Raw genomic sequence first — 13,778 nt, 5'->3', positions numbered from 1 at the left:
CCTATAACATATCAACACTACGAGTCTATATGACATGTACATAGGTTTTCATGGAAATCCATCAGTGCAGAAAATTAACCAAGGTTTCTAAAGGGAAGTGGAGAAATTTGAATGGTAAGAGACCCTGCAAAGAATAAATTGATGAATGCTTGAAAAGGAGGACAAAAGTGAACTATAATTTCAAAATCAAATCTTGATTGGGATATTTTCTTAACCTTCTTAAAAAAAAAAAATTAAAGTAATTCTTCATCCCCTTCTATGTTTTAGAAAATACAAACAATTCACTTCAATAGTAAAAATTGTTGTAACATCACAGGACAAGGACACCAGATCCAGATCAGAGACAATGATTGAAAGCTCAGCAATACAATCCAAAAGTCCATAACAAAGATAACGTTGGCGTGTTTTATGCAAATTGCCCTCCCTTGCCTAATGCTTGGGTCACCCTAGCTAATCCCACTTCCTTAGAAACAACACCAAAACATTAACAACTAGCTAAGCTAGTTGAGATCTTTAATTAACAGGTATTAAACCAAATAATCTTAAACAACATTAATCACAATGTACATGATTATGTAGCTTTTTTGGGCTACAAAAGCCGTTCATATTTCATCGTACATAGTTTACCAGAGCTGGGATCCAGAATAAGTTTAAGAGTAGCACAAAAGGCCATTTGGGCAATCTATTCCTGGAGATGATACTGGATGGAGAGGACATCACATAATAACCAAAAGCCTGAGAAAGCACAAAGCAGACCGCCATATGCATAAAGGACACATCAGGACCTATTTCTTGCATATGCTGCAGAAATTCCCCTGCATACGATGTTCTAATCCAACTTTTAAAAGCTGGAGGAACATTAATAATCAAATCCGGAACTCGTGAGCGCTAAGAATAGCATAAAAGGCCATTTGGACAAGTTGTTTTTGGAGATGGTACTGGTTGGAGAGGAAATGAGACAATAAAGAAGAGCCTCAGCAAGCACAAAGTAGATCACTGTGAACAAAAAGAACATCTCAGGGCTCATTCTTTTTTCCAAAATCATGCAGAAGATATTGACTGCAGGAAAGGCAATGAGATAATGAACGAAAGCCTCAGAAACAACCCCAAAAAGGGTCATGATCTCTGAAGTAATATTTATTTCTATAAATTAATTAGAGATGGTTCTGACTTTGATGGGAAACAAACAGAAAACTCCTGGGAAAATTTACAGCATCATATATGGCTTCTTTGTTTGGAAATGTTAACTATATCTAGAGGGGAGAATTAATGCATGAAGTGCAGCCACCATATTGACTTGTAGGCTCTTCTTGCTTAAGGCTGAATATTATTCTTATTTGACTACGCGCAAGGTGACTCTGACTGAGAAGCCCGCCTTTGGCATATCATATCAGTCAAAATTAGAACAACAATTAGTCTACACAAACTCCAATTAAAACTCTTCTTCCCCTCTAATCAAAATTAGATTCTGTTTTCATTGTTCCATTGATACACTGAGTTCATCACAGAAACATATTGGTAAGGTCTCATTTTTTTTTAGAGTGTTAATTTTGCTTGATTTTCAGTCTGAATCTTGTGTTACATGTTTAAGTGAGTTATCTTGTATCTATAAGCTTTCTTGTTTAAACCTCATCCCAGAAAAATAAAAAGGTTTTATTATGAAGCAACCCAAAAAAATAAGACTTTCAAAGGAAGGAATGACATGTTGAATTCAAGAAGAGCAATGGTATCTGTCTGTCCATAATTTTTCTCTGTTCAAGGAAAGAGAAAGGCAAGATTAAAACCTTTTTTGTCATTGATAGACAAATATTTTGCCGTTGAAACCAGAAGTCCAACTCCGACCTCTCTCTCTCTCTCTCTCTCTCTCTCTCTCTCTCTCTCTCTCTCTCTCTCAATTATTAAGTTAAATATCTTCTAATGACAGGTCATTAAACATTGATTTCTCTTCAAGAATTTATGTTCTATGTACTTATCATTTGTAAATAATTTATCCACAAAAGGCTACAATGATATCTAGCAATCTAGGCTTCCAATCAAAACTGCCATCTGGTCCTCTAAGAGCGGGTTGGGAGCCCCCGATGTGAGACATACTATATTATTATATTAATATATCTTCCTATCTGCACAAAGAAACAGGTATATAAAGTGGTTCAATTACCTTGACTTGTACAAATGTTGTTGTCTATCGTTTGCCGGTGTAACAACATTGTTCAATTACCTTTCCCCAAAGATACAGATTACCTTATAATAAGGAGGAATTTCTTCATAATTAATTATGTTATTAACATGGAGTGTGGATGCCATCGCTTAATCATTTTTTAGTTACGATCAGTACATTGTGTCAGACTCTAATAAAAACGAGTGTAGAATTAATTCATCTAAATGAACCTGTAACGCCGGACACAAGAATCTCTTCCTTTATCTAGCAGCTAACAAGTGAAATTTGCTCATAAATCTCTACTTTGGTTGCCTTAAGTTGAAGAGACATAACGAAAACAGGAAGCCAAAATCTTCCTTGGATTCGTGCATTCATGACCACATGGCCTTTTCAGGCGACCCATAAATAATCACATAAACTCAAACTCGCACCGACTGTCTCTTTCAGAGGAGCCATCGCCTTTGCAACGTTTGGATCCAGTGACTTGGGTCACTTTGACTTTCCAGAACCAGAACCAATAGCCAACGAGCAATGCAACTGCAGCCAAAGTAGCATGGACTTGACTTCACCTGACCACCTCTCCCACCCCCACTCTGTTTGAGGTCACTTTTTCAACTTTAAACGGTCCGATGGCCAGGAGGCTGGTTTTGGTTTGAAATATTCAAAACGTTGCGTGCGGGAAATGTCAGCTTGCCAATACCAATGGGGCAAATGGGGCAATGGCAAAGAAAGGAGGAGGTGCTAAAAGACACAGACCCATTAATTGCAATGAAAAAGTATAAAATATTGTCCCAAGTGTGCTTAGGTGTTAAGAGGCAACAGAGACACACGCTCACAAATGCAAGCAAGCCAAAATCCAAAAATCTATCATCTTTGAGACTTTGACTCTTGGAAGTTGGAAACTTTGTCATGCCCAAATCAATCTAAGACACGCATATAATCCGGGCCAGCTTTCACGGATTCTCTCCACCTCAACATCCTCCTTCTTGTGTTTTTCTTTCTTTTATTTATTTTTTTTTTTGGAGGAAAAAAAATTTGTTCAATTATTGGAAGCTGGGGTGGATTAAAGTTGAATATTCAAGCACTTGGGCTCAGAATCTCATCTGGGAATTTGGCAGTTCTCTCTTTTGTGCCATTGGTTTTGGCTCAAAATCTCATTTGGGGTATTTACAGTTCTTGGTAAGATTTTCTATTTCTTCTCTGTTAATTTGTTTGTGTGTTGTTTATATTGGGTAGTTTGATTCAGACTGCAATTTTGGTGGGATGCTTGAATTGGGTTTTGCTTACTGTTACTGGTCTGGAATTATGCTTGTTTGGAGTATGCAGTTAATTTGTACTATTCAGCTTCCATTTTCTGAAATTGCTTTGAAATGTGAAATGTGTGCTGGAGTTTGTCATGAAAAGTGAAAGCATCTCTTGAGATGTAATTTTGCATATGCTAGATTGTCCTTGCTTCAGAGTTTTCCACTTTTGTTACATCTTACTTGGAAATATTCATCGCCAGCTTGTCTTCTTTCCCCCCTTTTTAATTCCTCTCTTTTTGCAGGGATCTTCACTGTGCATTGTAGTTGTTAAAGATTCCCATAGCAGGGCAATTCATTGTTTTTGTCATTTTTCTTATTTTGAATTTCTTGGGTATAATCATTTGGAAGTTGTTTAATCTGAATATGCTAACTTCTGATAAATCATGTGAAGGACAAGATTGTTTCATGCTTTTGTAAGCTTCACAGTGAGAAAATAAGGCAACTACTTTTACTTTTTACAAATTTTCATAATCTCCGAGAGGCCCAAGAGAATTGTTCTTCCAGTTTTCTTCACACACTCAAATTAGTCTTTTTTTGTCTTCTTTTGAGACTCATTACACAAGTGAAACTACTTTTTCTTCAATCACTTATGTTAACAGTTCTGATAGGTTTTGTTGTGAACAGGAAATACCATTGTAGGCAATGGAATTATTGCTCACAGCTTCCATTCGACAAAGATCTTGTTAACCATGCTAACTGTGGAACCACCTGCATTTTCTATCACCCTCTCCTAGAGAAGTTAAGAGACTCTGTGAAGGTTTAGGGGCGGAGTGGTAAGAAATCAAGAGGTGTTCAACTAAACAAGAAAATAGTCACTAAGCACAGTATCTCCTTGTTTCGTTTGCCACTTTAGGTGGTATTTTTAGATGGAATTTTGGGCTCTAAAATCCCATTTTAAAGTATGTCTGACAATTCACAAATCCATTCCGAATTTTTCCCAAGATCATACCCTAGCCCTTTCTCACCCGAAATCCCACCTCAAACTCTCTCATCCATGCACAAGAGATAAAGTTTTTCACTTGTCTAAAGTTGACTTCAATGCAATTAGATGGATTTCTTGAAAATGTAGAATGGCATCTTTATTTTCTGCCTTTTTCTGATAAATACCTTGCTTTCCATAAAATCAACTTCATACATTTGGTTAAAAGAGAAGTTCTGCATACCACTAAACTTCTAATGGTGGGTGACAGGGTAATTAAATTGACACTTGAGAAAAGTTACACAATTGGGGAATAGACTATGATATTGATCCCAATTTGAGAGTACCGGCATTGACATTTGAGGAAGAAACATGTCTCCTGGAGGTCACTTCTGTGAGGATGTGGCTGAGTCTCGTATGGCGTTTGCAGATTCTGATGTTGCAACTTCCACTGGTGATGTAAGGACTTCCCCTTTCAGAAAAGCTGCCCCTGGTTTGCTTGGAATTCCTGGAATGCCATCAAACCACAATGTGCATGACCTACTCGAGTGTCCTGTTTGCATGAATTTAATGTGTCCTCCAATTCACCAGGTACGTTCTAGTATTTGTTCAAAATTTAATGGTCGTGGAGGATCTCATTCTCCTTTTTATTAATATTAAATTATCAAAACTTCAAAATAAGAAAAATCATAGAACCAATTTTTTTTCCTGCAATTGATGCTAATAGGCTTTGAAGTATCTGGTAGTTGTACAAAATTACATTATCTAATATAAAGTTACTCAAAATTTGAAACTCATTTATATTGCATAAAATATATACAACTCAGAAAATATTCACAAATTTGAATATCTCAAAAACATGTGCTTCAGAACTGGATTTCTTTAAAACTGTTTCTACACGTCGAATGTGAAGCATTAATTGAGAAATACCGTCACATATCATCTAACATGATGATTAAAATGTACACCATCCTATCTTATATATAATTATATACTCCAAGTATGTTAGCTCTCTGTCTCATAAACTCCTAACAAAATCCATGCATCTGCTTGCTACCGGGAGGGCATCAATTGCATTTTCCCATTATATGCATTAACTTTATTTGATCTTCAGGTTGCATTACATGCACATAGGTACTATTATGCATGTCCTAGGATATGGTTTTATCAAAGTGAGAACTTATTGAAGCTTATATTGTAGTGTCCAAATGGCCATACTCTCTGCTCGAGCTGTAAGGTTAGAGTGCACAACTGTTGCCCCACGTGTCGCAATGAACTTGGAAATATAAGATGCTTGGCACTGGAGAAAGTAGCAGAGTCGCTGGATCTTCCTTGTAGATACCAAATTTATGGTTGCCAAGATATATTCCCATACTACAGCAAGCTAAAGCATGAGAAAATCTGTAAATATCGTCCATACAACTGCCCTTATGCTGGAGCTGATTGTTCTGTCACAGGAGATATCCAACTCCTTATGATGCATCTTAAAAATGATCACAAGGTTGACATGCATGACGGATGTACTTTCAACCATAGATATGTTAAATCCAATCCCCAAGAAGTTGACAATGCTACATGGATGTTGACCGTAAGTGTTTCGCACTCACTCACTTTTTTTATGTATATGACACGCACAAATTGCATTTCTATAAACAATCTTGTCAGAAATATTGCATCTTTTAAGTACCAAGTAAAAACTTAATACAATATTTTTTGTGTTACCAGTGAAAGTACCTTCATTGATTTCAGGATGACATTTTTTTCCAAATTTCTACTGTTTAGTGTGAAGGCCACCCTTTTGTGGGAAATCCATGAGTCCAATCACTGTCTGCATCAATAAAACCCTACTGAGATAGCGTAATTTGTTATTCTCCTCTTTCTTAATCCTGAAAGGAAAAATTGCTGACATTCGTGTTTAATCTTTGGCTATGATTTCTTTAATTGCTGAGAAGAAAGTAGAAAAAGGGGTACGAACTTTGCAGTCTTATAAATACCTTTTTGGAATGCTTGTCTGAGCTATACTCAGACTTGTTTCCCTTTCCCCCTGACCAGCAAACTGTACATCCTACTTGTTTCCTTTTCCTGAGTAATTGGTTATGCATTCTATCTTTTCAATGGGAGGTGTTATCCACTAAGACGATAGTATTTCAATTCAGTCTATATGAACGTCAGCCTGTTATTTTTTAAAAGTATGTTCCTTGAAGTTTTTAAGACATGTTTCACTATTAAGAAAAAAAATTTGCGGTTGCTTAGCTTCTCTTATTTGATTCAGTTCAATCTCTACCAATGTATTCATATCCATTTGTGATATTTGAATGTAGTGCAGATTTTTAACTGTTTTGGGCGTCAGTTTTGCTTGCATTTTGAGGCTTTCCACATTGGAACTGCACCTGTTTACATGGCCTTCCTCCGGTTCATGGGTGATGATGATGAGGCAAAGCAATTCACTTATAGTCTCGAAGTTAGCGGCAGTGGCAGAAAGCTTATATGGCAAGGAATTCCTAGGAGCATCCGAGATAGCCACAGAAAAGTTCGTGACAGTCAAGATGGACTAATCATTCAAAGGAACTTAGCACTCTTCTTCTCCGGTGGTAATAGGCAGGAACTGAAGCTGAAAGTCGCTGGTCGTATATGGAAAGAACACTGAGATATAAAACTAGAAACTTGTTCAAAGATATTTGTAACCCTTTGCTGTGAAAAATAAAAGGTTGGAAGGAATTCAGGGCTTAACTATGTAAGAAGGCTGGATTTATGTTGCTTGATAAAATTAAGATGCTTTGGTTCATTAGTTTATCTAGGACAGTGTTTTGACTATGGATCTTCTGTAAGTAACAAAAAAGGCAGGGACTGCATGCAACTTTTAACTGAGTCATGGTTCAAGGTATATTTGAATTTCCACACACTATTCAATCTTGATAACTTTTGGAAAAAAGCTTACTTGAGTCATGGTCTAAAGTACATTTCCATATCATTAGTCCCACGGGTCGTTACAAAATAATGTTGTTTTGATATGTCACACTTTGTTTATGTTGTTTTGATATGTCACACTTTGATGAACGTTTATCAACCGTTTATGTTGTTTTGATATGTCACACTTTGATGAACGTTTATCAACCGTTAATAAATATAAGACAATTTGATAAACGTCAATCGTTGATGTGTCTATAAGACAATTTGATGACCTAGAGAGTGTCCTTGGCAAACCAAAAGCCCCAATAAAAATTGGAAAACGTATTGTCCTCTACCTACAGAGGAAAGAAATAATAAAGTAGTACAAGAAAACCTCATGTTGGAATTGGATTAAGGTTGTAATAGCTTTCGATTAATGATGTCCAAACGGTCGGGCTTACTCTTGATAGACCAAAGCCCAAAATCCAACCACCGGTACACAAAATACGGGGTTTACCTCCTCTGCTAAACCCCTAAACCCTAAACCCTCAACCATCTTTCTGCCTTTGAATCCGAAAAACGAAGAAATGCTATTGTTAGCTCGAAACCACTCTCTCTCAAAGCTAAAACCCCTCCTTTCTCTCTCACTGATTTCCCATTCTTTCACAACCCAAACCCCATATTCTCATTTCACTTCAATCCCAAAACCCCATTTCCAAAACCCCACAAATTCTCAACCTTTACCATTCTCAACCATCTTCTTCAAACCATTCTCCTCATCTAAATCGTTGCAGTTGAACCGTGAAGGGAATTACGATGAAGCCACCACCCAAGCTCACCTCGTCTGCCCTGGTTGTGGCGTTCACATGCAGGACTCCGACCCTAAAAACCCTGGCTTCTTCCTCAAACCCTCGACAAAGGATCCAAGGACTTATCGATTGGGTGCCCATCTCGAGCATGTTGCGCACGAGCCAGAATTCAACGATTCCCTCAAAAGGGGTCTCATTATCGACCCCGAAAAGTTGAGCTCTGAATCCAATTTGGTCGAACTCAAGCCGGAGAAACCGGTGGTCTGTGCACGGTGCCACTCTCTTAGGCATTACGGTAAAGTGAAGGATCCAACGGTGGAGAACTTGCTTCCCGATTTTGATTTTGATCATACGGTTGGGAGGAAGTTGGCATTAGCCTCTGGGACCCGATCAGTGGTGCTAATGGTGGTGGACGCTGCAGACTTTGATGGATCGTTTCCCAAAAAGGTTGCCAAGTTGGTTTCGGATACAATCGAGGAGCATTCAGCAGCTTGGAAACAGGGTAAGTCAGGGAATGTGCCCAGAGTGGTGCTTGTGGTAACAAAGATTGATCTTTTGCCAAGTTCATTGTCGCCAACAAGGTTAGAGCATTGGGTTAGGACAAGAGCAAGGGAGGGCGGAGCCAATAAGTTAACGAGTGTGCATTTGGTGAGTGCTGTTAGGGATTGGGGGTTGAAAAATCTTGTTGATGATGTTGTTAGCTTGGCAGGACCAAGAGGGAATGTGTGGGCAATAGGCGCACAGAATGCAGGGAAGAGTACGTTGATAAATGCAATTGGGAAGCATGTTGAAGGGAAGATTACGCATCTGACAGAAGCGCCTGTGCCCGGAACAACATTGGGAATTGTTAGAGTGGAAGGTGTACTTCCTGGTCATACCAAGTTGTTTGATACGCCGGGGCTTTTGAATCCTCATCAGATTACAACCAGGTTGACAAGAGAAGAACAGAGTCTTGTAAACATTAGCAAGGAATTGAAACCAAGGACATACAGGATCAAGGTAAGCGTACTTGACCATAACTACCCCTTACGGGGCTGTATTGCTGAGTGGACTATTTTTATCCGTACTTGGTGATTTGTTGATTTTCTTTAATAGATTGCTTGATCAACACCTACAAAGGTGAAGTGGGAAAGTCTTGTTGATTTTTTGTATAACTGAATAAATGGTCTAAAATTGTGGACAATTTCAGTGCAGTTATTTCTTGTGTATTTGGTTATTTAAGTTTTTGAACTTTGAATTGGATTGTATTGTATGTCTCTTTGTTAACTTATAGTTCTGTTTCTCCTAATGTGAATAAGGTAATAAAAAGAAAAACACAAATCATATTTTACAGAGAATTAGAAAGCACTAATTTTGGTAGTTTTGTAGTTAATAAGCACCCATTGCTTCAATTGTCTAAGTGTGATCTTGGTTCTTAACACTATACAATCCCAAGTTTAGTTTGTACTTTGTACACATGAATCATCTCAAGTTCACAACATTTGGAACCATTTGAACAATATGATACAAGTTCCAATGTCATTTTGCATGGAAAATCCAGTGATCAAAGAATGAAGGGATTTTCTGTTGATGTTCAGAAGCATATTTACTGAGTTTGTATCTCACTAGAGAGCTGATTAATTTATGGAATTGGAAGTTCATTTAATTTTGAATAAAGTATTATCTTTTGCTTCTCATAAAAAATAAAGTAGTTGTCTTTTGTTAATTTTTGGAATCTGTTCAGATGCATATACCATCATCCATTCCAGGATCTCTTTGTTGCTAATTTAGGTTCCATGTAAATATTTCATTTTTCATAGCTCATTTATTGCCCTTTGGTTCAGGATGGTTATTCAGTTCATATCGCTGGGCTTATGAGGCTGGATATAGAAGAATCGTCAGTTGATACTGTTTATGTTACAGCATGGGCATCTCCTTATCTTCCATTACACATGGGAAAAACAGAAAATGCATGCACAATGGTAGAGGAACATTTTGGTCGTCAATTACAGGTATTAGCACTAGTTGAGGAGTGATGGTTCTCCAAATCCTTGGTTTTCTAGTCTAATAATCATTAGTCTTATTCATTTTTAACATGTTACCATGGGAGATTTTTTTCAACTCGCAAGCACTGATAAGCTCTCCATATATAATACTTGTGGCTTCTTAAGGTCCAACTCTCTATTAGTACAATACCAGGTTGTTTAGTGATTTTTTATGTTTTGAACTTTTCCAAATTCCCTATTACTTTTTTCAATTTTTTTCTTCTGATGAAAAGTTTACTCAAGATTAAGAGGTATGTATAGGCATCTGCCTTAACTCAAATTTGTCGAGAATTCCTAACTGCTTAAAATATTGGGCCTAGTTATGATGCTTCCATCCTGTAGGTATGAGACTAAAATCAAAGATATGCTTATCATTTAAATTTTAGGAAAACGCATGATATTGTTGTATGCATATGTAATTCTCATGCCAAAATGAACTGTTTCAGCCACCAACCGGAGAGACTAGAGTCAAGGAGCTTGGGAAGTGGGTGAGAAAGGAATTTCACATCAGTGGAAACAGTTGGGATTCAAGTTCGGTGGATATTGCTGCTGCAGGTCTTGGTTGGTTTGCTGTTGGACTTAAAGGAGAGGCAGTTTTGAGTGTTTGGACGTATGATGGTATCGACGTTGTTCTACGCAATGCATTGCTTCCTAATAGATCATACATTTTTGAAGTTGCCGGTTTTACAGTCTCCAAAATTGTCTCTAAGGCTGACCAAGCTTCAAATAAGCCAGACCACCGAAGTGAGAAGAAGAGGAAACAAAGTGACCGAAAGGAATCTGTTGCTTGCTGATTCATCATATTAACAATTGAAGCTGGTAAAGGATATGTGGCAGTTCTTATCAAAACAGGTGAAAGTGTTGTAACAATTTATGGTTGATAATACTGCAGGTGAGAAATGTCGAGTAAACAACATCAACCTTTTATTAGAATGACAAAGCTAGGCATCCTATTTGAGCCACAGATGAAATGGTTGATGCTTTCTCTGACTATAAGTGGGGTGGATGTTCCAAATTGGAAATGATCTTTCTCCAGCAACTATATCAGGAACAGCTCGAAGGCATTGTTTTCTACTGCACTTACCACTATAGTAAAAGACGGCTTGCAAAGGGATGAACATGCCGTATTTCGAGTGAAAGCATATGAGCTAACTGTCTCATGCTCATTTGATGGGCCTATCTTAGAATTTCTTATTTATTATTCTTCTCTCTGTAAATTGTAAGTGTGAAAAGTTGAGTCTCAGTTTAGAGCTGTTTTGGTACGAAGTTAATGCTTTTTCACTATTTTTACTTGGATGGCAAAAGGGCCAAAATATAATGACTGTTGTTGAATGGTAAAATGAAGAAGCATCAATTGAAAAAGGCAAGCCACACGATGCTTAATTGTTGCAGACTTGCTGTCTCTGTTGGTTCAATTATTTCTAATTTTCTCAAAGATCAAATAGCTATGGCAAGGGAGCCAAAAATGACTAGATCAGTCTTATTCTTACTTTGATACGCAGCCAAAAACAGAAGATATGCATATCGTTTGCTTTGCACATACAGTTTGCGTTGGTGATCCAACATTCTCCACGTGACAACCATCACTCACTGTCTGTGGTGTGGTGTAGTTTGCATTTGGACCATTTTAAAATGATACGTAAAAAAATGCACTGAAATTGAATAGTCTTCCAAAGGGATGAACATGCAATAGAGTCATTGTCTTCTTGTTTGATAGTTGAGGCAAGGATCATGGAACCCGCCAAACCCATATCTAATATTATTAGATGGCTCCCGTTTATGACTGAGTTTGATTTGGAATCTACATGCATCTGAATGCCCTATAATGCCTGGCACCATATGACCAATCTATTCTCGCTTTGAGTATTTCCTTATCAGTAAAGAGGCAAGTAATATCATTGAATAATGAAATGCTTTATATTTAGGCCATATCTGAGCTTGTACTTGCTAACCAAAAATCCAAAATAAGTAAATAAACCGACAAAACAATGATACAATACAAGATGTGAAGAACACGTATATAAACCTAGTATTCCCTGCCACGATGTATATTATAATCCAACCTAGCTATAAGCAGAGAGTCTGCTACACCTACAATAATATTCACAACCTACTCTGCTTACGTTCTGTGTTGTTTTAGTAGCCACTACATGCGCATGAGGCCTTGTTCTAATAATATATTAAATTCCGAAAGGAAAACTTCATTTCAATGATAAGAGACAGTGAGTAAGTGAGTAATCTGATTATGAAAATGAAACTAATCATTTTAGTTTTAGAGCAGTTGGGCATTCATCTGATATTATATATCACGATTGCCAAAGTCAGTCGCTTGTGGCCCTACATACATGCTTTTCTAATTGTCCATACATGTGAGTCAGGCAGTGTGCCTACATGCATCTACACTCAGAAAATGGGCAGTTGGCAGCATCATTTGACCTTGTGTTCTATGATTTATGTTTGTCGTTTGGTCCTTGAGCTATTGACATTATTAGCCTATAATTGAACTACATTATGAATTAATACTTTTTCTTCATCTTATTTCTAATTCATTAAATTAATTAACTACTCCAAAAGACACTACAACATGTAATATTAAACTCATCACTTGTTGCCTCTTAAACAGCAAGAGACATACCCTTCCAAAAAAATGGAAAAGAAACACGCAATATGTTCTATCAGTTTGAATGCACGTATTGCGTGAGTGCTTCTTTGCGACAAATGCTTCTCTAGTGTAGGATAAATTTTTGTATGTTCCGGGTACACTAATTGATATATCATTTAATATACATAAGACATGTAAAAATATTTTATTTTTATATCCTATGTGTATTGGAGAATATTTCTATATGTCCCATGTGTATTGGTCAATTAATGTACCTGAAATATACATAAAATTTCTTAAAGCTCTGCTCCTATTGCTTCTCCGCTTCATCGTCTTGAGATTCTTTCTCTTGCTGCCAATGCAACCAGAGAGTCCACAAACATAGCAATTTCAAGTATCGAAGTGTTGCGCTTTTGTTCAGTTCTTAATCAGTTATTTGTTATAATATAAGTGAATATAATGTCTATTCTATAACAGTGCTGTTATTTCCACTCACTGAACTATTTCTTCATTCCTAGGCCTAGAGTGATCATGGCCCCCACAAATTTTGATCTCTTTTCTATTATATTATATATAACATATAAAATTTGTAATAAATAACTTATAATTTAAGTTAAAATTCCCTCTAAAACAAATTAGACATGACTAAATTAGAAATATTTAACTCTAAACATGTAACTATTGAATACTTAGGTGCTTTATATATTTGTACTTTCTACTTCGGTCCCCCAACTTTACGATTCTAATTCCACCCTTGCAATCTTTCCACCCACCATTATTCCTAAAATACCCTTTAAAGCAAGGAGCATTTTTGCTCATCACTTTAATCCAAAACTTGACACATGTCTATTACTATAAGCATAATTAACTTTTTGTTTAAATTTTTTTTAAAGTCCAAAATATAAAGTCAAATAATAATAAAATAACATTTATAATTATTATTAAAAAAAAAATCTCACTTTCTATCTCCCCCTTGGTAACGCTAACGCCACATCACCCACCAAGTACCGAAAAGTTTTCTCACATGCGGCATGCCAGCGTGGGAGTTGCAGTTGGGGACGTGGGACCAAACG

At 36.9% G+C, this 13,778-nt stretch overlaps 2 protein-coding genes across 5 annotated transcripts; both read left to right on the top strand.

Moving 5' to 3' along the window:
• The first annotated feature begins 2,812 nt into the window (after positions 1–2,812).
• LOC117631439 (E3 ubiquitin-protein ligase SINAT2-like) lies at positions 2,813–7,281 on the top strand. Of its 4 annotated transcripts, none has more exons than XM_034364586.1 (5): positions 2,954–3,337; positions 4,087–4,235; positions 4,653–4,972; positions 5,583–5,969; positions 6,703–7,281. In XM_034364586.1, the coding sequence occupies exons 3-5, from the start codon at positions 4,754–4,756 to the stop codon at positions 6,934–6,936; spliced, it is 840 nt and encodes a 279-aa protein (XP_034220477.1). In that variant the 5' UTR covers positions 2,954–3,337; positions 4,087–4,235; positions 4,653–4,753; the 3' UTR covers positions 6,937–7,281. The 4 variants fall into 4 exon arrangements, with proteins under 4 accessions (XP_034220476.1, XP_034220477.1, XP_034220474.1 ...); XM_034364583.1 differs by having other exon boundaries at positions 2,956–3,337; positions 6,708–7,265; XM_034364584.1 differs by having other exon boundaries at positions 2,956–3,337; positions 4,087–4,250; positions 6,708–7,174.
• A 443-nt stretch (positions 7,282–7,724) lies between these two features.
• Positions 7,725–11,496, top strand: LOC117631487 (GTP-binding protein BRASSINAZOLE INSENSITIVE PALE GREEN 2, chloroplastic). Its single transcript, XM_034364677.1, has 3 exons — positions 7,725–9,078; positions 9,903–10,070; positions 10,550–11,496. Exons 1-3 carry the CDS (start codon positions 7,858–7,860, stop codon positions 10,895–10,897), a joined length of 1,737 nt encoding a protein of 578 aa, XP_034220568.1. The 5' UTR covers positions 7,725–7,857; the 3' UTR covers positions 10,898–11,496.
• Positions 11,497–13,778: the final 2,282 nt, after the last annotated feature.

The sequence above is a fragment of the Prunus dulcis genome, chromosome 6 (genome assembly GCF_902201215.1).
Source record: "Prunus dulcis chromosome 6, ALMONDv2, whole genome shotgun sequence".
NCBI lineage: Eukaryota > Viridiplantae > Streptophyta > Magnoliopsida > Rosales > Rosaceae > Prunus > Prunus dulcis.
This window is presented reverse-complemented; position numbering and strand designations above follow the sequence as displayed.